Raw genomic sequence first — 25690 nt, forward strand, 5'->3', positions numbered from 1 at the left:
GACGAATAAATAAAAAAAAAAATAATGGATTGCCAACAACCACATTCATTTCCTTCAAAATTGGCCATCAAATTTGCCAGATCTAAATATCATAAAAAACTGCTGGAATATCCTGAAGAAGAAAGTGGCAGCACATCGGCCAACCTCAAAAAAAGGATTTATAAGATGTCAAAACACATTTGGTTGACAGATTACATCGAAGTACTGCAAATCACTGGTTACAGCATGCAATCTCGTACCAAGGCTGTGTTGAACAAGGGAAATCCTACCAAATATTGACCGTTAATTTTGTAATACAAAAAGACCAGAAACCGTAAATACTGGTCAAAACATACGAAGTGACCTTATTTTTTTGGCCACTACTTGTCTGTTAACTGCAAAAAAGGAAGTCATTTTGGCCATATTACTCAGGCCACAGCACTCAAGGGTTGAGATTTCCTAAACCAGTTGTAGATATGGCAACAATTTTCAAACTGGAAAGGGCGAGGCTGCAAAATAAATGAAGCAGCACTGGGACAAGGTATAAGGATTCTCCTGGCTTTAGCTAAACCTGCTGAACACACTCCTCTAAAATCCGTGTTACATATTGCTTTCTATATGGAAATGTACTTGCAAAAAAAATGACTGCTTTTTATTTTGTCAATTTTTAATTTTTTGCCATTAATGAAGAGTATACTTCTGAATGCAGCACTTATTTGTAGCGTGCATAACAAAATGGTAATGGGTGAAATCACTTAAGTCTCATAGAAAGATCGAAGGTGTGCAATAGGTAAATTAAGTCTCTTACTACAAGAAATGCATCAGACAGTCGACATCAAAAAAGCAGCACCTTGGGTATAATTACTAGTCATAGGCACCTGGAAGCAAATAGGTGTTGCTACACTCTTCAAGGAGATATGGCTTTTGAATGCCTTAGTACAAAAAGATGACAGATCTGTCTTGGTAAGAGGAAGAAGCCAGGAGTGCTATGCATGACTTAAAAGCTGTAAACCCAAACAATGACTGCAAAATAAAAAAAATAACTAAAATATTGACAGATTATAGCAGATGTTTTTCTGAGCAAGAAAAACATCATAGATAAGTTTTGACCACTGGTGAGGTACATACTGGTAACTAAAGCTCAGGGGACATATTGTAAATATTCTACACTAATGGCAATGACAAGACATATGACAGGAGGTTAAAAAAGGAAACTGAAGACAGAAAAAAGGTATTTAATATTGCAGCACAAACAGGGGGTAGGGAAATGCGGCATAAATCTTATAAAAAAAAGTGACTGCAAGCCACAGTGCTGACTACAATACAAATGTTAAACTGGAGAACTCAAGCCACATACATTTCTAAAATTCTGGCCATTTGCAAAGGATTAAGGAGTTAAATGACAGGAACAAGAGTTATGTGGGAATAATATGTGGAAATAGGGTGTAAGCGCACAATAAATTAAACAGATGTCCTAAATTTAAAACTGCAAAATTCAAAGGGATAAACTGCAGAAATTGGTTCTTTAGTAGATATTACACAGGCAAAAAATATCCAAGCAAAAACTAGTCATAGGTAAAGTGGTAAAGTCAAATACATTTACAATTAGTTAGGAGGACTTTAGAACCACAATCATGCAGACTGGGGGAAGAGTTATCCTAACCCCAGGCATACTACAAAATAATTTTTTTTTTTTTTTTTTTTTTTTTTTTTAGTTGGAAGTGGGTCATTGCTGTTTTCTACTTCTGCAAAACTCATGAAATGTACTACTGTGTTACACCCACTTGCTCTAGAGGTGATACTAACTTAGGAACGATATTTTATGCAAAGTTTGGCTACATCCTTAATTACAACAGGGAGCAGAACTAGTACAGCGTTATTTGGACTGGAAAAATGGCAAAAGCAGCATCTCCCTGGATGATTAGTTCTGATATGAGAGAACACTGAAAGTGACAACTTCATCATATCAGTTATTCTCATCTTCAAAAAAGCAACCGAATTAGAAAGTGAACCTCTGACACAAAGACCTCAACCAAATCATGACAAAAAAAATGAAGGAGTCTCCTCTAATATTAGAAACATGGAGAAAAAGGATTCCATGAATAAGGCCGGTAGAATGGATCACCGTCGTGAATAATTTTTAGATTATACACTACACTGGACACTTTTGTCTAACTGTTCTCAAAAGTGTATTGGCCGTATTTCTAGTTGCACCGTTGCATCTACCGAGTTAAGTGCTGTGATGCATTTCTACACTTCATTTATTGGGCCATAAAAGCTTTGCAAACTTTGTTAAAACCAAGGCCCAAATAAATTTAGTACATCCTTCAGTAACATAACTGGAGAAATGCAATGAAGTGCATGCACAGGCATTTTGGCCTGTCCATTAAAGTTGACATACTTCAAGCTTCCCCCCACCTTGTCAGACGTTACCATTTACATTTTGTCGTCTGTGACCGGCTCATATGTTTAGTGGTATTTTCAGAAGTCCCCTGCATTCCATTCTGAAATCACATAACGGGATATGAAGAAAATAATCCAACGTGCTTTCTCTCACTATTTAACCTTAGAGGAACAGAGCTATTACATTTCCAGTGTCACTCCATCCATGTTAGATGAATTTTACCAATTATACACAAATACTTACACTGCAAAAAAATTGATCTCTTCTGAAATCTTGTCTTGTATTGCCACCAAAATCTTGTCTCGCGTTTCCACCCCTTCCTCTTCGGTTCATTATGATGCAGGTTGAGTTATATGAAACAGTCTGAAGGAAAGAAAAAAAGCATACATGTTACTTGCAAATGAAATTCAGACAGCCTAAATTATCTCCACTTAGAGCTATGATCTAAAAGAAATTTAACACAACTTAAAAAAATGAAAGCTTTTGAAACTAAATGCATCACATCACTTACCAGCATACATCTTAAAGCAAGAAATCAGGGCAAAACCTGAAGTGAGTGGACAAAGAACCCAAAATAGGAGCATACTTTAAATATTTCTCTTATAGAAAATTGCTAACTGTATTTGTGTTAGCATGCATTTTCTGAATGATGTGTCAAACTTAAACATCATTACTTGCCAGTTTCAACCCTCAGTGATTTGCAAGTAAAAAAAGTTATTTACTCACTATAACGTTCCATCAGAGTAGTTCTACTTCATTTGTCTTCAACCTGTGGGTTTTGGGATTGGCTTCAGATACAACACTGCCACATTTTCTAGCTATGGTTCCAAGCTCCAAGGACCTCCCCCTACCCATAATGCCTCTGTCTCCCCTCAGATCGAATTTGCTGCTCAATAGGAGCAGACACCTGACCAAATTACACCTTACCTACCAAAATATCCAACAGACCCAACGATCCCAATAGTACCAATTTGAAAAATATCATATCCTGAAGATAAGGTCAGGGAGAAGGGAGGGATGGTTGAAGACAAATGAAGAACTTCAGATGGAACGTTAGGGCGAGTACATAACTTAACTGAAGTAGTTTACTTAATTTGCTCTTCAACCTGTGGGACAGAGTCCCCAGTTACCTAGTTCTTGGGCAGCCTTCATGAAAGGATGTTCATGAGCACTGCAGATTCAAAGGATGCTCTATTCCTAGAGACAATGTCTAATTTGCAATGTGAGACAAAGGAGGGAGATGAAGCCCAAGCGGCAGCTGAACAAATGTCATCCGAAGATACTAGAGACCAAAAGGCCACTGATTTAGCCATAGATCAGGTCAAATGAGCCTTCACTTTTCCTAGTAGAGGCAGACCCCTCTCTGAGGAAGCTCGGCTAATGCCCTGCGAAATCCAGCGAGCAACTCTCACTTTTGAGACTGGTTTACAAAAGAAGGGCTTGGCATAAGACACCAAGTTCTTCATACTTGCGGAAAGGTTTGGCCCAGTTAAGGTAAAAAAAACCTCAATTGTCTATGAACATCGAGCAAATGCAATTTATATTCCCCTTGTTTTGGTAGTTAGGAAAAAAGGAAGAAAAAAAAAGACTTGGTCAATATTGGCTTCCTAAGCTACCTTGGGAAGGAAAGAAGGGTTAGTGCAAAGCAACACCCTATCTTTATGCATCATGTAGCGAAAAAGCCTGAAGCTCCGACACTTTTGGCAGAGGTAATGGAGACCAGGAAGGCAGTTTTCTGTCAAAAATCTCAGATCTACCAAAGCTGTACGCTCAAAAGGGGGAGAAACTAATACCTGCAACAACAGGGTAAGGTCCCACAGAGGAATAGGATCCTTTACAGGTTATCTAAGAAAAGCACCTTTAAGAAAGGTCTTGCACAGTTTAGAAGAAGCCGAAGACACAGTAATCCCCACGTGAAAATTAGATATGGCTGCCAGCTGAACCTTGACCGAAGAACCGGCGCCCTGTTGAAAAATGCTAGCCAGGAAATCTAAAACTGCCAACAGAGGTGCCACAAAAAGGATCCAAGAACCACCATATAGAAAAGAGTTTCCATTTACTACAATACACTTTCCTGGTAGAAGACTTGAGCCGCTACCAGGATGGTAGCAACAGGGGATGAAAAACAGTCTGTCCATATCTGGGTGTAGAATCCCTGAAGAGTACAAGATGAGAACCCGAACTCGACCCGGAGTCCATGATGGAATAACTACAGAGACCCAAGTAAGGGAAACCAACCCTGTCAAGAAAGAATCGAGCAATGAGGATCACAGTGCTCCCCAGCCTTCCAGCTTTCTGCAGAAACTTTGACATGAGGGGAAGAGGATGTGTGTAAAGACCACCAAAAGGCCAAGCATGAATCAGTCTCTGGGGGATCCCCCCGGTAGGGAGTTCAGAGTGAAAAACTCACTGCACTTCGCGCTGGAAGGAGATGCGAAGAGATCACAGCAAGGACGACCCCTGCTCTCGAAAGATCTGATCCTCTACTGAAGGATTCAGAGACCACTCATAAGGCATAGAGAGATCTGCTGAGCCTATCCACTAGAATGGACAGTCCCAGAATGTGAGTGGCCACCAGAAAACGGCCGGTAGAAAAGTCGCCCATTGCCCCACTTTCATAGCTTTGACACAGGGGTTAAGATCAAACCCCCCCCCCCCTTGTTGATAGAACAGACCACTGACTGTCAAGTCTGAAATGCAATTGATCCTAGAGGGAGAGGAGCATGAAGGGTCTGCAACACAAGAACCGCTCTCATCTCTACAACACTGATATGCAGATAGGTCACTGAAGGGAACCACGTGCCTTGCACTGTCCTTCCCAAACAGTACCTCCCCCACTCCAGTGGTCACTGTAGTCTTGGGCAAGGCAGATTGAAACGGGCATCTCTTGAAGAGATCCGGAGAATGAATACACCACCAAAGGGAGTCTTCTGCAAGCTTTCTAGATTCTCACTGGTAAGGACAAAAGGTAGAACAGAGACCACTGCACACAGCCAGTGTCCACTGTAGTACTCACATGGAGACATGCCATAGGAAGAAGAGCGATTGTGGGCTCCATAGAACCTAATGCCACCAACACAGGTTCGGCTGACAGATTGAGTTTGAACAATGTGTAGGACATGCAACCTCAGATTGTGCAATCTGTCTGACGTGAGGAACGCCCTCATTTGCACTGGGTACAACCATGCCCCGATGAAGTCTAACACCTGAAATCGGGAGTAAGGCCTATTTGTCATATTGATTATGATACCCAACTTCTTGGCTAGCTGAAGAAAGGCGTCCCTGGCTTGACAAACTAGATGTTCTGAAGGGGCAATAAAGAGCAAATCATCCAGGTACGTTAAGTCCTGAAGCCTCAGGTGAGCCTCTACTACCGCTATTCCTGGGGGACTGCAGGTTAGATCTAATAACGTCAGGCTATATTTTACATATAGTAGTAATATTGGTGACATCAAGGATATAGTGAGTAAAAACTGGAACATTTTTAGGAGTGATGGTAAACTAAGAGATTTGGTCAGATCTAGACCGAATTTTGGGTATAGGCGCAACACTAATCTAAAGGATTTGTTATGTGGAGAAAAACGCATTAATAGTTTGAGACCTTTAAAGACCACTGTAGGTACTGTACCATGTGGCAACTGCAAAGCCTGTAACAGCATAAATAAAGTTTCGACCTTTGTACATCCAGTAAATGGCCAGGTTTTTTATTTTAAGGCAAGGGCCACATGCAGAACAGCTAATGTGGTATACTTGGCAGAATGTTCGCAATGTTCGGGGTTCTATGTGGGGATGACAAACTATGTTGAAGGTTAGGATACTACAACACCTATCATCCATCAGAAATAAGGACAAGCATAATGCCTTATACAGACACAGAGGCCAATCCATCACACACTTTTTTATTCAAGGCTGTAGTCAATGTAAGGTTAGGCAACAGGGGTGGGGACAAAGTTACTCACTGAATCACTGGAGTCTAAATGGATTATTGAACTTTTATCACATAGGAGCCCTGGATTAAACGAGATAGTACCTTTAAAACCTGCCTTACAAAAAAGGCGGGTTGTATACTAAATGCTGATTGGTAGTTTGTGAAATTAAAATGTGGAGGTATGTGATACCAATTTGTCTGATGAAGGGTTGTTGAACCCGAAAGTGCTTACTACTTGGATTTTTACTGTCTGGATTTTCGTTGTTTTTATTAAAGACTGTAACTTCGTAGCTGTGTCTTGCCATTCTTCTCTTGCATTTGTCGTGAGACAAGGGAAGGGCTCAAAATTGGCAATGATTGGCTCCCAGCTAGAAGCAAAGTAACCTCTGGGAGCACCTGTCTATCTTGATGCGGTAGTATGGGTCCTGATCAATGGATTGAATCGTGACCATCAGGAATTTAGTCTTTGCTACAGACCGGTTCAACTGGGACAGATCCAAAATTGGTCTATCGTCGCCCATCATATTTGGCACTAAAATGAACTTTAAATAAACCCTGGATCTGGACTGGTTGGGGGACAGGTTGGATGACTCGCTTTCGTAGCAGTGATTCTACTTGCACTGCTGCCAACTCTGCTGCATGGATGGAATGTCCAAAGAGGGCTTTGTTAGATGGGGGAGGTTCTTTGAACGGAACAAAATATCCTCTGGATATAATTAACACCCGCTGATCTGTTGTAATGGAATCCCAAGCTAGTGGGGTGTAGCAACAAACAGCCCTCGACTGCCTCCAGAGGACAGTCTGGCAATCCTTCAGGGCTGCTGCCTGGGGTTTTTTTTTTTTTTTTTTTTTTTTTTTTTTTTACAGAAAGGTTCGCAGGACCCAAAGTTCTTAGAACCACCTCTACATCTAAGCGGTGTCTGTCAAATCCCCCCCTGCCTCTGGGGGACAGTCCTGAGCGTCCCGGGGAAAAGAGCCAGAGACTGCCAGATAATCATCTTCTGGCCTCATTGGCTCCTAGAAAAGGACCTCAGAGGTGGAGAGAAGCAGATCCAGACAGCAGACCGCATCTTCCCTCCTCACGCTGGATCAAGGTCTCTTAGGATTCTTCTCTTTTTGGGAAGACCGTAAGGGGAGCTTGTAAGAGACTAAGGGCTCTGAGAATTGACAAGCACAGCCAGGTGTGACACCTGATGGCAATCCCTGTCCTGCCACCCGTGCAGCTCCCTCTGTGGCATGGGAGAGCAAATGCATGGACGTGTTCACCACAGCTTTAAGGGTGGCCATTCGAGCATCTGAAGTCTCCATGTTGTCTGCTGACATGGACCCTGGGGTAGACCGATTTCATTGACTAGATCTCTCGAGTCAGAAAACATGCGCCAAATATTTCAGCGCCCTCAAGGAGAAGGTCACTGAAGCATAAGCTTCCTTCCCAAAACAATCCGTCTTATTCCCGGTCAGGAGGATGGACAGTGGAGCTGTCCTGTGTGAGCTTTTTGGTGGCCACCGCCACCAACATAGCATCTACCAGGGACCTCTTGTGCCAATGCAGCTCATCTGCAGGGGGTCTTAAAACCTTGTCCAGATGCTTTGGTATTGGCTTGACAATATCCGGATCCTTCCAAGCCCTAAATGTTAACTCTGCAAGTTGATCGGCCTGAGGGGACAGATGGGACTGAGCTGTATGCCTACAGAAACCAACACTCTGGGGTCAGTTTTGGGGCAGATCACCCCCCTTTGGCGAAGGATCTCCATAATGTCAAAAGGAGACATCCTCTGAGGGTGACCTTGAGTAACCTTGCCCTTCATCCAGGCCTGTGTCTTCCGTGAGCGACTCTGGGGGGGGTTCAAGTACTTATTACACGTATGCTTGCTTGCGGGGGGCCTCTTCAGGGGGACTTTCTGGGGAGGTCTTGCAAACAGGTTGTTCCAAGAGTGGAACTGCTTGGGGCACTACAACTACAGGCTTCCCCTGCGAGGGCACGATGGTCAGAACCATACAAATCCAGGGGGGTCTGGATGGATTTGGAGGACGAGATAATGAGGCCTCAACCCTGTGAGAACTCTCTGCGCCAGATTGAATGCAGAGGGGGAATTGGCCTCCTGGACAGCAGAAGCCACTTCCCCTTGACCCAACACGGGAGTCTAGCAGTGCCTGCTGGAGCAGAGGTGCCAAAGAGTATGCTCCTCTCAGACAGACTGAGCAGAGAACACCCCCCTCAGACCTGACCCAGAAGTTCAGACTCGGCGAGCTCCGACTTGAACTGGTCGGAGACACAGTCAAGGCAACCACCAGCGAGACACAGGGTACCATCGGCACTGACCACTCGACTCTGACTGTCCTCAGATCCAATGACAGAAACTGAAGGTCAGATCAAAGGAGTAGTAATAGGATGGAACATGGTCAGAAACTAACCTGCTCCGGTGGGAAACTGCCCCGGCAAGACCCCCATCTGAATTTGAGTGCGGACGAACCTCTGCAGCATCTTGTCCACCTCCGCTTCCGAAAGGCTCCAGGTGGAGCAGGTGGGATGCTGCCACAGCAGGACAGGAGTGTCAGTGGAGAGAGGGGGACCTAGATGGGGACCAACTAGTTAGAAGCTCTGTCTCAGGAGAAAGCCTCTGGGACCCGAGCCAAGGGAAAGCAGGCCTGGTCTTAGGACGGTGGACCGGCCTGTGACAAGCCAGTTGGGGGATTGCTTGCAAGGCCTGTCCTTTTTAGATTTGTCCCCCTCCCCAGGGCTCTTGGCGGAGCGAGTCCCAGAGGCCATGGACGCTGCTGCTTTTCCCACAGGGGAAGGGACCGCGGTCCCAGCAGAAGAGGGCAACAAGCTCTTAAGGATCAATGTGTCCCACCTGTCCTCTTGTGTTAAACTCAGAGCTAATAGGATAGGGGAACTGGGAGGGAGACAGACAGACACAGAGACAGACACAGAGACAGACACAGAGACAGACACAGAGACAGACACAGAGACAGACACAGAGACAGACACAGAGACAGACACAGAGACAGACACAGAGACAGACACAGAGACAGACACAGAGACAGACACAGAGACAGACACAGAGACAGACACAGAGACAGACGTCTACTACTTTTATTTTTTTTCCCTCACCATCTACAATGAAACTCGGAGGTGATAAGACAGGTTTGAGAAAAAAAGGGGTAGAAACAGAACAAAAATCCAACCTGACCAAAATGAAAATGTTGCAGATCAGTGACCACTAGGCGTACTCTAAGCGGCAAACGAGATCTGAAGGGAGAAGGGAGACAGAGGCATTAGGGGTAAGGGGAGGTGCCTGGAGCCATAGCTGTAAAATGCAACCATGTCAGATCAGAGGCAGATCCAAAAATCCTCGGGTTTAAGAGCAAGTAAACTACCTCAGATACAAAAATGATAAAAAATATTACGCAAAAATCTTGACAGTTCAATGGTATGCTGACCAGAGACTAGAATGTCAAATGATTCAAGTAACAAATTAAAAACAAAACACACAAAAAGTACCCAAACAGTAGGCTTGCTGTCAATTTAAGGAGGGCTCTTAGATCAAGAAACACTGCTAGCAACCAAGATTACTTAACTGTCAAACCCAAGCTCTGCCTTCTAAGAACTGAATACAGTCTCAAACAGCTGATCCATTTAGGAAATGAATGGATCTCCACTAATCTGCATTTTGTTTCAGCTTCCCAATTAAAAATGGCTTCCCAGCTGAATAGCAAGGTTTAGCAACCAGTTCTCAAAAGAAAAATGACAGCATCTTAGCTGTTTAAAACACCAACCAGTAACCAATGCGCCACAAATTCAGAGATGACGACATGCTATGCCACAGAGGTTTTTAGTAGGGATCTAATGTTCAAACCTGCAGAATGTGCCAAAAAGCAAGAGTATATTCTCCACCAGAGAATGTAAAGATAAGGATCAAGATTATTTAAAATGTCACATACACTGAATTCTATGCTATATAAACATACAAACCAAACAGCTACCAAAAAAAAAAAAAATATACCTGTCGAACCAGAGCCTAAGAAATACCAAGTGTACAAAACTACAGGTCCTAAAGGCTCTAAATGTACAAAACTCACTACACCCTTCACATAAACATTACCTTCAAGCTTCTCAATCAACTAGCATCTTCCTAAAAATCTTGGCTCAGATGTCTTGCGCCTAACTGCAGCAAGAAAAGAATCTGCAATTGTCTTGTCAGTGCTCAATACTGCTCACTTTTGACAGCAGCGCCAAAATTGAAATCAGTAATGACCTAGACAAGACCAATAAAATCTCTGTACCCCAAAAAAACAAAGTTTAATGGAAAAAAGCTGTGCACTAATCAATGATTAACTTGGTAAACCAACATCCATCAAGTTTTAGCAATTTTGTGACTTGAGAGTTTTTATATATATATATATTGCTCATTAGGGTCTTCTCTGGTAATCTGTTGTACAGTGGCAATGCCCTTTGGCAACTTTACTGATGGACTTACCCAGTCACAAATCTGGAGCGAATGGTTGCAAATTAAAAATTCTACTAAAAAAATTAATTTTTCTTTTTACCTTCAATAGTACTGTAGGAACCAAGCCCTTTCCCTTTACTTCATGTGTCATCTAATTATCTCCTCCCTCAAACTTCTACATCGATGGCAATGTGGACGACTGGGTACAAATCCAACTGGAGAATTCATGAACAGCCAGCACAAGGTCAAACAGCTGGGGATAGGTGCAGGAATAAATTCCATACACCTTTGCATAAGGGCAACTTTTGAGGGGAGAAAATATCAACCAATGAATAAACTGACATGTTAATACCAGTGGGCAGTGGTAAATGTACACAATGCTCACCGTGAACCATAAGTTTTCTTTACTCTCCACACAATTAATGATTCTTATGGGGTCAGGGGTGGCGCCATGAACAGCAGTAAATACGTCACCTTAGGCACTTAATCTTGCACCTTCTTCACAATGAGAGGACTGCCAAAAGCAGCCACTCTTATCCTCCTTTCGGCAGCAGTCAATGATGCATATTGTCCACAACAGAGATACATTCATGATTTTTCTCTGCTACATTCCTACAAGCAAAGCTTACTATGAACCCAGGCTAGCTGCACTTGGACTACTTTAAGCCTAGTCAGATAAGCCTAGTCAGTCAATTTCCCTTTTTCTGCTTGAAATGACTCATTTGATTTGGTCAGAGACTGGCTTTACCCATCCCATGGTTGATAATTCTATATTACCCCCAATGAGAACTGGGCTCATACAGTAGATATGATGGGACCCTTGCATGGGATAAAGAATTTAAGAGTTGTTTCTATCCATTAGCAATACAAGGATATTAGTGGTTTTGTTCATAAATGACTACAGCTACCTATAACTGCTGGGTAAATACCTCTAAAAAAAATGCTGGCAGGACACCACATAACCACCATATAATTTGCATGCAAATGAAACCCTCCCTTTTTAAGGTTACTTTTCACACATACAAGTACTATCCATTTTCGTGGATTAACTGGAACGTCTAATAACCAAAACTGTGCTGAATGGGTGCCAGTCTCTCCTTTGAGTCAAGTCTTCTTGCACCTTTCACAACGTCTGCAAACCATGCAGTTTAGAATGCTTTATGTACAGTGGAGATGAATATCCAAATACTGTTTTTAAATAGCAGTGCTGATAAACCTAAAGTCTGCAGAAATGCTGTACTCCTATAAGAATACTGTTTTCAGTAACAGTGCTGACAAAATACTTCTCTTCATATTCTTTATACGCTTTCCCTTCTGCATACTTTCAGCTTTTCTCAGTTAGGGGTAGCCACAGCGGAACTCCCATCCGCTAATGATTGGCAGTGGATTTTTACAGTGCAGAGTTGCCAGCCTGACGCACAACCTTCAAAGAAGGCAGCCCATTCACGCGCACACCTACCTGCATGTCACTCGACTGCAGGAAGGACATGCAGACTCCACACAGGAGCAGCTCCCCTCTTTCCCTTCTAACACTATAATCAAAATTCTGGAATGCTGGATATTTGACTCTTCTTCTGCTCTAATACCAGACTGTACTGCCTTCTTAAAAAAAAAAAAAAAAAAAAAAAAAAAATATGCATATCAGTGCAAAACTAAACTTAAATGCATTTGATTTTCATAACAAAATACGTGTTTCTACACACATCTTTAGCCTTGGTTCCCAAGCCTTGCAACATACAAACAAGATGCGTTTACACTAAAACGTAAACCACAATCTGTTCCAAGTATCCCTGACTGAAAGTTATTTTCACTGATTAAAAGTGCATTCACTGAAACTGTACGCAAACTGTGAAGGCCCGCTTTTATACTGCTGCATTTCTACACTTGGGCAAATAGAAAACTGTATTTTTGTACATTTAAAATCATACCTGCTCTAACAAAAAATTTCCATAATCCTGAAAAGTATTGAGGCAGAGCTACACCTTAAAACAACCTTCCTTTCCTAGACTATTTTCTTCCTACAACACACACATAATTAGAAGTTATGTACCTACCATAACGTTCCATGTTAGTTGTCTTCTCTCGCCTTCTTTCTTGCTGGATGGGTTCGGAGCCGATCCTCGGCTCACTCGCACTTGCTTAGCTTGAGAACTCCTTTTACCAGCTCGAGGCAACCCTATATCCCATGATGCAAGGCGGACTACCTCAGATCTCGTTTGGTAGCTAACCTACCCTGCTAAGGACTAACCTAATATATTTTAGGAAACCCAAGTTCATAATAAAGGAGTCCTCTAATGAAGGCTCAGGAGGAAACAACCTGATAGGAACTCTTCAAGATCTGTCCAGGTCAGGGGGAAGGAGGGAGGGACGCAAGAAAGAAGGCGAGAGAAGACAACTAACATGGAACGTTATGGTAGGTACATAACTTCTAAATGTTAAGTTGTCAATCTCGCCTTCATTCTTGCTGGATGGGACCGCGTCCCTAGCACCTGTATCCCGGGTGGCTCAATGGAACACACTCTTGAGAACTGTGGAACCAAAACTGGCTCTGTCTCTGGAGGCCAAATCTAACTTGTAATGAGAGACAAAGGTTTGAGGAGTGGCCCAAGTAGCTGCTGCACAAATGGTATCAATGGGTAGTCTATCCTGAAAGGCTGCAGAAGTGGATAGACTCCTGGTTGAGTGTGCTTTCGGTTTAGAAGGTAGTTGCTTGCCTCTGAGTGAATACACATAAGAAATGGTGGAAGACAACCATCTGGATAAGGTCACTTTAGACACTGGGAGACCTTTCCTGTTTTCTGCATAGGAGACAAATAATTGGTCTGATTTCTTGAATTGTTTCGTTCTATGCAAATAGTACCTGAGCTGACGATGGACATCCAAAAAATGAAGCTTTTGTTCAGCTCTGTTAGAATAGTTTGGGAAAAAGACTGGTAGATCGATGGATTGATTAATATTGGTTTGAGAAACAACTTTGGGGAGAAAGGACAGGTTAGTTCTTAAGGATACCCTGTCCTTGTGAAAAACCAAGTAAAGGGAACGGATGCAGAGAGCTTGAATCTCAGAAACCCTTCTTGCTGAAGTGACAGCCAGTAAAAATATAGTTTTCCAGGTCAATAATTTCAATGAACATGAAGCAGACGGTTCGAAGGGTGGTAACATTAAGGATGCCAACATTAAATTTAGATCCCATTGTGGAGGAGGATGTTTTATTGGCGGCTTTAGGAGAAACACTCCTCTCAAAGGCCTTGCATAGTCTATGAGACAATGTTATGATCTTGCAAGCCAACATGATACTTGGAAATAGCAGCCATTTGAACTTTTACTGTAGATTAAGATCCTGACTGAAAAACTTCAGCCAGGAAATCTAAAACAGAATGCACAGGAGCAGTAAAGGGATCGATATTTCTGGAATTTGCCCAAATGGAAAAACGTCGCCACTTGCTAGCATAAACGGTTCTGGTGGACGACTTTAAAGAAGCCACTAATATCTCTGACCGGATCAGAGATCATAGGAAGCCTGGCTAGGGAAGGAAGTGGAGCAACCAAGCAGTGAGGTTGAGAGAATGAATGGCCCGGTGCTGTTGACCCGACTGGTGGATCAAGAGATCCGGAACTGGGTCCAGATGCCAGGGCTGCACCAGGAGGTGACGATGCAGAGACAGAAAAGTACAGTTTTGTACCTACCATAAATGTAGATGTTCGAGGATTCCCTTGCTGCAGTCCTGACAATTGGGTATAGTCCGCGTCCCAGTGGGCCCGAATACCAGAGTATAAGCCTGACGTCGGTCATGGCGCCTTAGACTGACGACAGTACGCCAGGGTACTAATGCGCATGACCCACGCCATTTCCTCAGTCTTTTCTTGCCCCAGATGTCAGAAGACCCAAAAGACAAGTCCCAAAACAACCTGCACCAAAAACATGTACAATATATACAGTAATATATACAAAAAATATAAGCATGTAAACTCACCTACACAACCACCCTGAAACACAGAGGGAAGGAGGGAGGTAAATGGACTGCAGCAAGGGAATCCTCAACATCTACATTTATGGTAGGTACAAAACTGTACTATGTTCTTCGTCCCTTGCTGCAGTCCTGACAATTGGGTAGAATCCCAAAGCAGAGGTAAGGAGGCTGGCAAATTATAAAGTAGCAGGAGCTGACAACATGCCTTGTAAAACAGCTGTGGCAAAACCAGCTCTAGTCTTAGAGTATATAGGCAGGTGATAATGCCTAGAGAAAGTATGCACTGAACTCCAAGTAGCTGCTTCCAGAATATCCTTAGTTGCCACCCCTTAGAAATGCTGTTGAAGTGGCAGTAGCCCTAGTAGAATGAGCCCTAATCCCAGCTGGAACCTCTTTACCATGATGGGAATAACAAAATGCAAATCAAAAGCCAATCCACCTAGAAATAGTTTGTTTTGACACAGGCTTGCCCTGTGAACTTAAAGCAAAAGAAACAAGTAACTGCTGAGACTGCCTAAAATCTTTAGTCCTGCTCAAATAATAACGCAATTGCCTGTGTACATCTAAAGTGTGCAAAATCTTTTCCCCTTTATTTTGAGGATCTGCAAAAAACGAGGCAAATGAATAGTTTGGTTTAAAGCCACACTAGAAACCACCTTAGGCATAAAGGAAGGATTAGTACGTAATGATACCCTGTCCTTATGGAAAATCAAAAAGGCCTCTACTGCCATAAGGGCCTGCAACTCAGATACCCTTCTTGCAGAAGTAATAGCCAACAGAAAAGCAGTCTTCCATGACAAATATTTCAATTCAGCAGTAGCTGCAGGCTCAAAAGGTTGTAGAGTAAGTTTTTCCAACACAAAATTGAGATCCCAAGCAGGAGTAGGAGCTCTACGTCGGGGTCTTATATTCTTTGCCCCTCTAAGAAACTGCTTGAACAAAGGATGCGAAAACAAAGGTGGGTCACAATCATAGTGAGCTGAAATTGCTGCAGCATGAATCTTTATGGAAGAGAAAGACAAACCTTTGTCCAATAATTCAGTAAGATATTGAAGAGGCACACTCAAATAAGGCTCTGAAATCTCCAAATTTTGCTGTACTCCAAAATAAAAATCTCTTCCATTTTTCTGCGTACACTCTCCTAGTACTAGGCCTTCTAGCTTCCATAATCACATTTAAAACTTGTTGAGGAAGCTGAGACCTACCATGCTTCCAACACAGAATATGCCAAGCTGTGAGATGAAGAGATTGAAGCTTGACATTGAGCAGATGACCGCCCTTCTGAGATAACAGATGAGGAATCAGAGGTAAAGGCCATGGAGGCTTCTTTACAAGACTCCTTAGAAGTGGGTACCAGTGTTGCCGAGGCCAATCTGGAGCTATCAAAATCATCCTTGGCCTGTCCTGTCTGACCTTTAGTAATACCTTTGGAAGAAGAGGTAGAGGTGGAAAGGCATAGACATGAAGGTTTTTCCAACTGAAAGACAGAGCATCCACTTTCCAAGCTGTGTGATGAAACCCCTTTGTGCAATACTTTGGCAGCTGGTGGTTTAGTGGAGAAGTTTAACAGATCTATGTCTGGAGTTCCCATGACACTGTCAATTTCTGAAATACATGAAGATCCAGTTTCCACTCGTGGGGATCCATGATTTGTCTGCTTAATACATCTGCTAGGAGTTCTGTGCTCCTGGCAGAAACCTTGCCTGAAGAGTCAGTTGCAGGCTTAACGCAGTCTCCCATAAAATCATTGCTTGCCTGCATAGAGGATAAGAATGTGTTCCCCCTTGCTTGTTGATGTACCACATGACAGTTGTGTTGTCTGTCAGAATCAACACCTGCCCTGGAAGAAGTAACTCCTTGAACGCCATCAATGCAAACTGGACTGCTAACATCTCCTTCATGTTGATATGTAGATGCTGTAGTCTGGCAGGCCACTTGTCTTGTATCCACTTTCCATTTAGATGAGCTCCCCAAGCAGTGTCCATGGCATCTTTCGTTAAAATCTGACTCGCTTCTGGCGGGTCACAGAGAGTCCCTTGTTTAGGGTGACATTCCTGAGCCCACCACAAGAATTCCTTTTGAAGGCAAGGTATTATTTGAATGACAGTGTCCAAATCTTGGCAGTGCTGTGTCCATACATTTTTGAGATACCATTGCAGCTTCCTCATATGCAGTTTGGCATTGGGAAGCACCAGAATACAAGATGCCATGAACCCTAATGCTTGAAGGACTGTCCTTGCAGTCAGCACGGACTGATGAGATAGTTGGTGGAAGTAAAGTGACAGACTCTTTTGTTTGTCCGGGGTTAAAAGGCCAACTGGGCTTCTGTATTCAGTCTCACACCCCGAAAGCACATGTCTCGAGAGGGTACTAGACTGGACTTTATTTCGCTCACAGAATACCCTAGGCATCTTAGCACTGCTATGACATATTCCAGATGCTGTAGAAGGTGTTCCTTTCTTGAGCCAGAATCAGGCAGTCGCCCAAGTAAGGATAAATTTGAATGCCTTGAAGCCTGAAGTAAGCTATCACTGGAGCCAGAACCTTTGTGAATACTCTAAGCAGTAGATAAGCCAAAGGGCAATGCAGAGAACTGATAATGAAAATCTCCAGTTCGAAACCGCAGATACTTACTGCAACTTAGCCTTATGGGCACATGAAGGTAAGCTTCCTTGAGATCCAAAGTTACCATCCAGTGATCCTTGCCCAGCAGAGGTAACAGTTGCTGTAACGTCAACATCTTGAACTTGGGAATGTCCAGATAAGTGTTGAGGATAGATAAATCCAAAATTGGTCTCCACGTGTTCCCTTCTTTGGTACTAGGAACAGGCGAGAATAAAATCCAAGCCCCTTTCTGACACAGGGACTGGCTGAATAGCCCCTATCTGGAGTAACTGAGAAACTTGCTTGTGAGCCTCTTTTCTTTGTGGAGGAGGAACATCTGGCATGCCTTTGAAAGGGGCATTGTGTGGAAATAAAATCTGTACCGTGATGAATGATATCCAGCACCCATCTGTCTTGAGTGATTAAATCCCAATTTTCTTTGAAAAGAGACAATCTTCCCTCCCAAAGGAGCTGCCAGACGAGAGTCCACTGGCAGCTGAAAAGGCAGGTCATTGGTTCTGCACGAAAGGACTGGACCCCTGCCCTCACCAGAAGTCTGGAGCAGGTGAACTGTCTGATCTAGGCCTAAACGAACCTTGAGCCCTGCCCCTACCACGCCTAGACCTACCCCTAGACTGGGAACCATAAGCAGGATACGCCCACCCCTTTAGCAGGCCAATTTCTACTAAACTTGGAGGCTGCACCTGCAAAAATCTTTAACAGTCTGCATAGACTTAGCTTTGCCCTCCATTTTCTTTAAAACTGCTTCCACAGGCGGTCCAAACAACACATCAGACTGTAAAGGAGCATCCAAAATCCTGGTCTTAACATGCTCAGCTAAATTCTGATCCTTCAACCATGCATGTCTGCGAAGAACAGAACTAGTAGCAGCCACCCTCGAGGAGGCCTGAACAGCATCAAAACCACACTGCAAAGAATGCTTACCCACTTGTTCAGACACATGAACCAAATCCAGCAATTCTTTACACTCAATACCTTCCACCAAAGCATCCACCTTAGATTTCAATTGTGAAAGGAGATAATTCTGATATTTCAGCATATGAAATTGACAACGCCCTCATGGCTAGAGTGGAAGAAGTATATACTTTCTTACCCCACCTATCCAAAGCCCTTGCCTCTTTATCAGAGGGTACAGGATTTTTAACCACAGAAGCTTTAACACCTTTACGGCCCTGAGAAACAGTTTCTGGGTCCGCCTGGGACTCTTAAACAAATACTTATGAGCTTCAAGCACCCTATAATACCTATCAGGCTTAACAGGAGCAGGAGGCAAGGAATCAGGGTTCAGAGAAGCCTCTGCAAAACATCCTCCACCACATTCAACACAGCAGATATAGCTAAGGGCCTATGCTGCGGCAAAAACAAGAATTCCCTATGCCTTTTTCTGGAGTCAGAGTAATCTTGGCCTTCCCTTTTAAAGTGCTCCCTCATGGAGTGAAGTGTCAGTGAAAATGAAAAATCCTCAGGAGGAGAAGCAGAAGGAGTGGAATCATCCACATCAGAATCAGAATAAGTAGGAAACTCTTGCAAGTCTTCCACAGAAGACTCTGAAGCCTGTGAACACTGTTCAAAACTATCAAACTCCTGTTCCACCCTAGGCCTCTTATCAGGTGGGGGCATAGAACCTCTAATCAGAGTAATCAAATCTTACACTAAAACGTAAACCACAATCTGTTCCAAGTATCCCTGACTGAAAGTTATTTTCACTGATTGAAAGTGCATTCACTGAAACTGTACGCAAACTGTGAAGGCCCGCTTTTATACTGCTGCATTTCTACACTTGGGCAAATAGAAAACTGTATTTTTGTACATTTAAAATCATACCTGCTCTAACAAAAAATTTCCATAATCCTGAAAAGTATTGAGGCAGAGCTACACCTTAAAACAACCTTCCTTTCCTAGACTATTTTCTTCCTACAACACACACATAATTAGAAGTTATGTACCTACCATAACGTTCCATGTTAGTTGTCTTCTCTCGCCTTCTTTCTTGCTGGATGGGTTCGGAGCCGATCCTCGGCCCGACTTCACTTGCTTAGCTTGAGAACTCCTTTTACCAGCTCGAGGCAACCCTATATCCCATGATGCAAGGCGGGACTACCTCAGATCTCGTTTGGTAGCTTACCTACCCTGCAAAGGACTAACCTAATATATTTAGAAACCCAAGTTCATAATAAAGGAGTCCTCTAATGAAGGCTCAGGAGGAAACAACCTGATAGGAACTCTTCAAGATCTGTCCAGGTCAGGGGAAGGAGGGAGGAAGAAAGAAGGCTGAGAAGACAACTAACATGGAACGTTATGGTAGGTACATAACTTCTAAATGTTGTTGTCAATCTCGCCTTCATTCTTGCTGGATGGGACCGGCCCCTAGCACCTGTATCCCGGTGGCTCAATGGAACACACTCTTGAGAACTGTGGAACCAAAACTGGCTCTGTCTCTGAGGCCAAATCTAACTTGTAATGAGACACAAAGGTTTGAGGAGTGGCCCAAGTAGCTGCTGCACAAATGGTATCAATGGGTAGTCTATCCTGAAAGGCTGCAGAAGTGGATAGACTCCTAGAAGGTAGTTGCTTGCCTCTGAGTGAATACACATAAGAAATGGTGGAAGACAACCATCTGGATAAGGTCACTTTAGACACTGGGAGACCTTTCCTGTTTTCTGCATAGGAGACAAATAATTGGTCTGATTTCTTGAATTGTTTCGTTCTATGCAAATAGTACCTGAGCTGACGATGGACATCCAAAAAATGAAGCTTTTGTTCAGCTCTGTTAGAATAGTTTGGGAAAAAGACTGGTAGATCGATGGATTGATTAATATTGGTTTGAGAAACAACTTTGGGGAGAAAGGACGGTTAGTTCTTAAGGATACCCTGTCCTTGTGAAAACCAAGTAAGAACGGATGCAGAGAGCTTGAATCTCAGAAACCCTTCTTGCTGAAGTGACAGCCAGTAAAAATATAGTTTTCCAGGTCAATAATTTCAATGAACATGAAGCAGACGGTTCGAAGGGTGGTAACATTAAGGATGCCAACATTAAATTTAGATCCCATTGTGGAGGAGGATGTTTTATTGGCGGCTTTAGGAGAAACACTCCTCTCAGAAAGGCCTTGCATAGTCTATGAGACAATGTTATGATCTTGCAAGCCAACATGATACTTGGAAATAGCAGCCATTTGAACTTTTACTGTAGATTAAGATCCTGACTGAAAAACTTCAGCCAGGAAATCTAAAACAGAATGCACAGGAGCAGTAAAGGGATCGATATTTCTGGAATTTGCCCAAATGGAAAAACGTCGCCACTTGCTAGCATAAACGGTTCTGGTGGACGACTTTAAAGAAGCCACTAATATCTGACCGGATCAGAGATCATAGGAAGCCTGGCTAGGGAAGGAAGTGGAGCAACCAAGCAGTGAGGTTGAGAGAATGAATGGCCCGGTGCTGTTGACCCGACTGGTGGATCAAGAGATCCGGAACTGGGTCCAGATGCCAGGGCTGCACCAGGAGGCGACGATGCAGAGACAGAAACCAAATTTGTCGAGGTCAGTAAGGGGCAATGAGAATCAACTTGGCCCTCAAAACGGTGGCTTTCTGAATGACTTGTGGAATCAAGGGAAAAGGAGGAAAAGCGTACAGAAGTCCCCGGGGCCAATCCTGGGTTAGAGAGTCTGTCAGGGGTTGGCCTGGTAGGGGAAAGAGGGTGAAAAAAAATCGGAGCACTTGTTTTTGGGGTGTAGCAAAAAGATCGCAACAAGGTGTGTCCCACTTCAGAAAAATCTGGTCCACTACAGATTGATTGAGAGACCACTCGTGAGGCATGAGAATGGATCTGCTCAGCCTGTCCGCCAAGAGGTTGGACCTGCCGGGGATGTGCGTTGCTATCAGAAACCGATGAGAGGAGATTGCCCATTGCCAAAGTCTGAGAGCTTCTCGACAACGGATAGGACCTGGTCCCGCCCTGCTTGTTGATGTACCAGACCACGGACATGTTGTCCGTTTGTACTGCAATAGTCCCCGCAGGAAGAAAGTCGTTGAGGGCTTGCAACGTTAAAAGCACCGCTCTCATCTCCAGGACATTTATGTGCAGATGGTGTTCTATGGGTTGCCACATCCCGTGGACCATCCTACCCTGATAATGCCCCCCCCCACCCGATCAAAGAGGCATCCGTAGTAACTGTGGCAACCGGAGGGGGAACAAAAGGTCGGCCCTGATGAAGAAGAGGGGAAGATATCCACCAGTTCAGATGAGTCCTGCACGATTGTGTGACTAAGATTTCGTGCCTCATCGGAAGACTGTGGAACGACCACTGAGTGAATAACATCCACTGCAGAAGACGCATGTGGAAGCGAGCCAGTGGTAGAAGAACAATGGCCGCAGCCATAAGACCTAGAACCTTTAGTATCAGTCTGGCTTTGACTTTGCTGCTCTGCAATAAAATCCGAACGTATTTTTGGATGTCCAGAATTCTTTGATCTGTTAGTCTGGCTAACATTTTGACTGTGTTTAATTCTGCGCCTATAAAGGTGATAGATTGGCAAGGCAGAGAAGATTTTTCGAAATTCACTGAAATTCCCAAACTCCTGCATAGCTGCAGAGTGTAGTCTCTGGTCTGAAGAAGCTGACTGACACCTGGTGGTGGCGGAGAGGAGCCAGTCGTCTAAATAAGGAAACACCTGGAATCCTTGACGTCTCAGATGAGCTGTGACCACTGCCATGCATTTGGTAAACACTCTGGGGGCTGAAGTGAGGCCAAAGGGCAGGGCTCTGAATTGGTAATGACTGGTCCCTAGCCGAAAGCGGAGAAACCTTCTGGAGCGCCTGTGAATCTTTATGTGATAGTACGCGTCCTGAAGGTCTATAGAGCACATCCAGTTGTCCTTGCCCAGAAAGGGCAGAATGGACTGAAGCGTGACCAACTGGAATCTTGCCTTCTTGACAAATCAGTTTAGACTGCTCAGGTCTAATATTGGTCTCCAATCTCCCGTCCGTTTGGGGACCAAAAGGTATCTTGAGTAGACGCCGGATCCTACTTGGTCTGCCGGAACAGTCTGGACGGCTCTTTTTTCTAGGAGCTTTAAAACCTCCTGTTCTGCCAAATCCCTTTGACCGGGTGAGATGTCTGGAAGGGATTGTTGAGGTACGGGATACCTTTCGAAGGGGATTTTGTAACCCTCGGATATGATAGACTGTACCCACATATCTTGTGAAAGGGAATGCCAGGCTACTGGGTACAGCGAAATCCTTCCCCCGACTGCCTCCAAGGGTGGACAGTCTGGCAACACCTCAGGGGTGCTGAAAGGGCTTCTCAGGAAGAGACTCCCTGTTGCCCTGGTTCTGAGGACCCCCTGCCTCTAGGGCGGCCTATTATTGTTACCCCTCTGCCTCTGGGGGTAAACTGACCACGTGTGTCCGTGTAGCTCCTTGGGCTTTATGGAACCACATCTTCCTCCCTTCTGACCCTTGGGATAGGGTCTAGAAGGGTGGAAAATGGACTCCAACGGCAGAAAGAGTTTTACCGTCCTGCTCACACCTGGTCAAGGTTTCCTTCACCTGAGGTCCTAACAAAGCCGAACCGTCAAAGGGGGTATTGGTGAAGGACGCCTTAAAGGGGTCCGCAAAATTACAAAGCCGCATCCAGGCTTGACGTCTAAGAGCCACTCCTGTGCCTGCGGCCCTGCTCGCTCCATCGGCTGCATAGGATATGAGCCGCATGGAGGAGTTGGTTAAGGAATTCTGGATTGCTAGCTGTGAGGCAATCTTTTCTAGAGCCCCAGCAGCAGAAGGATCCTGGACTACTTCACCTAGTTCCTTGAGAATATCTCTTTGAAGCCTGGTGAAGTGACAAAGGTAGTTCGCATAGCAAAGGTAGATGAAGAAAACATCCGCTTTCCATACCTGTCCATGGTCCTAGAATCTTTGTTAGGAGGATGGACAGGTACTGAAGGATCCGCAAGTTCCTTCTTAGTGGCCGCCACCACCATAGCATCCACAGAGACGCCCTTGGAAAGAAACTGTTTGTCCGTAGGGGCCGTAATAAATTTGGATGGTCTCCTGGGGACAGGTTCCACAGAATCTGGAGCTGCCCCCGCCTTCCGAGCCACTACCTGCATAAGTGGGTCGAAAGGCGGAGACACCCAGGAGGTGGAGGGTCGGGATCCAAAAGCCTCCAGGTATACAGACTCATCCTCGGACGGGTCAATGGAGGGCCAATTCCCCCTCTGAGGAGCTCAAGGATGTCTGAAATGGAGACATCCTCAGAGGGGGATCGTGGGGAACCCTCAGACTCATCTAAGTCTGTATCAGATGTAGTAGACTCAGGGGAGTCTGTGTGTTTCCTCTTACACGTCCTCTTCCGAGGGGGTTCCCCCTGCAGGATCAGGAGAAACCTCGGAAGAGGAAGATATTCCCAATGGGGAAACATGGGGCGATGGATCCCTGGGCCTGAGAGCAAGAGGCGTCTACAGGCACCGAAGAGGGAGGAGCTAGAGGGATGGACCGTTGACCTGGCTCAGGAGCCAGGACACTCCTCATCACCTCAAAGGCTCCCCTCCCCGGGAGGCCGGAACATTCCCGTTCTGAGGAAATAGGAATTCCCGGCTCCACTGAGAGGGAAGGCTCCGAGGCAGATGTCGGTGCCGAGCTTACCAAAGCCGAAGCCCCGAGAGGGAGAGCGGGGTCGGACAAGGGTCCGATGCCACTAGCCCCCTCGGAGCCGACAAGGGAAACTCGACGACCGGATCCCTCCAAGGAAGGTCTCAAGGCGGAGATCGGAGCAGAGGACGACGGAGCCGAAAAAGGATGTATCGGCTCCGGCGCCGACTCAGTCGCTGTCCCGAGAAGCTCCGGCTCCGAACTCTGGTGGGGAGTCGGAGGAGGAAGTTCAAGGGGTGAAGCAGTAGCCGAAGTCTGCTGAGACGGGCTATGGAGCATTTGGGCCAGTGCCTGAGACTTCAACAGCCTGCTTACCACCCTCTCTAAATCGTGGTCAGACAGCCTGGAAGATCGGCTCCGATGACTCCGCTCCGATAAAAGAGGAGATCTCGGAGCAGAGTGGATAGATTCCAAAGAAGGGGACCGAGATCTCTTCCTGGATGAAGAGATCGGAGCCGATGTCCCCTGGGTTCCAGATGGAGCCGAAGGTTTCTCGGCTCAGATACTGGATAATATGTCGGCTCCAGCCGGAGCCGACAAGGCAACAGTAGATTGGGTGTCAAAACCGATCGGAACCGACCCCACCTGAGAAGAAGAAAGATCGGCTCCGGCCGGAGCGGATCTCTGCTCCGGAGTCTGAGCCACCGGGGAAGGCTTGGAAGCTGTAGCCTGACCCTTAGATGGCTTGGAAGGTTTACTGGACCCAGGTTTAGTGGGTGAACCTTCCGGCTTTAATTAGCCACGGAGGATTAATTTATTCCTCCTTTCCTGCAGGACTCGCTGGCTAAAAAAGTGCGACACAAAGCACAGGAGTCCTGCAGGTGTAAAGGTCCCAGGCAGTAAACACAAGAAGTGTGACCGTCTGTCAGAGACATTTTCTGACAGCACGAGTCACACTTCTTGAAGCCAGAGACCTTTACCTCCTTAGACATTGTCCAAGAAAAGAGTAACAAAAACACTCACACACACCCCAAAAAGTCACACAATTAATTCCACAAACACAGACACACAGATAGGGATCAATAAGGGAGGCCCAGGCCTAACTGAAAATTTTTAAACTTTTTTTTTAAAACTTTTTAAACTTTTTTAAACTACATAGGGAATAGGGTGGATAGTATGAACACTACACTCTATATAAAAAAGGAAAAGGGGGAAGATAAACCCTGACTAAAGCTGTTTGAAAAACTCAAACTTACCTCAGCTGGCAAAAAGGAGACCTCTTCGCAAAGCGGCAAACGAGATCTGAGGTAGTCCCGCCTTGCATCATGGGATATAGGGTTGCCTCAAGCTGGTAAAAGGAGTTCTCAAGCTAAGCAAGTGCTGAGTCTGAGCCGAGGATCGGCTCCGAACCCATCCAGCAAGAATGAAGGCGAGATTGACAACTTAACATCTTAATTTAGCACATCCTTTACATTTCAAAACTGCCTCATCTACATCATGCTAGGTCTGCATAAAACCTTGCAATACATTAATGAAATGATAACCCCCCCCCCCCCGGGTTCTTGCACAAGTCAAATTTAGCAACAGTCCACAACTCATTTTGTAAAGGCTATATCCATCCACTGTTTGTGCAGTTTGATCACACAGGAGAAGCCTGAATAATCAAAAAGCCAACCATGGGAATAGCCTGCATTTATTACAGAACGGCATTTAAGATTGTTTTTTCTAAATAACAGTAAGTA

At 44.6% G+C, this 25690-nt stretch overlaps 1 protein-coding gene across 1 annotated transcript in view; it reads right to left on the reverse strand.

Annotated features, from left to right (window-relative positions):
• The window catches only part of LOC122796295, a gene marked incomplete in the record, with an annotated part of 1783369 nt that overhangs the window by 1610105 nt on the left and 147574 nt on the right, over nucleotides 1-25690 (reverse strand). The window contains 1 exon segment of the mRNA XM_044064662.1: nucleotides 2627-2746. Coding sequence (XP_043920597.1) covers nucleotides 2627-2746 — 120 coding nt within the window.

The sequence above is a fragment of the Protopterus annectens genome, chromosome 3.part0 (genome assembly GCF_019279795.1).
Source record: "Protopterus annectens isolate FY-2018-M chromosome 3.part0, PAN1.0, whole genome shotgun sequence".
In the NCBI taxonomy this organism is placed as follows: domain Eukaryota; kingdom Metazoa; phylum Chordata; order Ceratodontiformes; family Protopteridae; genus Protopterus; species Protopterus annectens.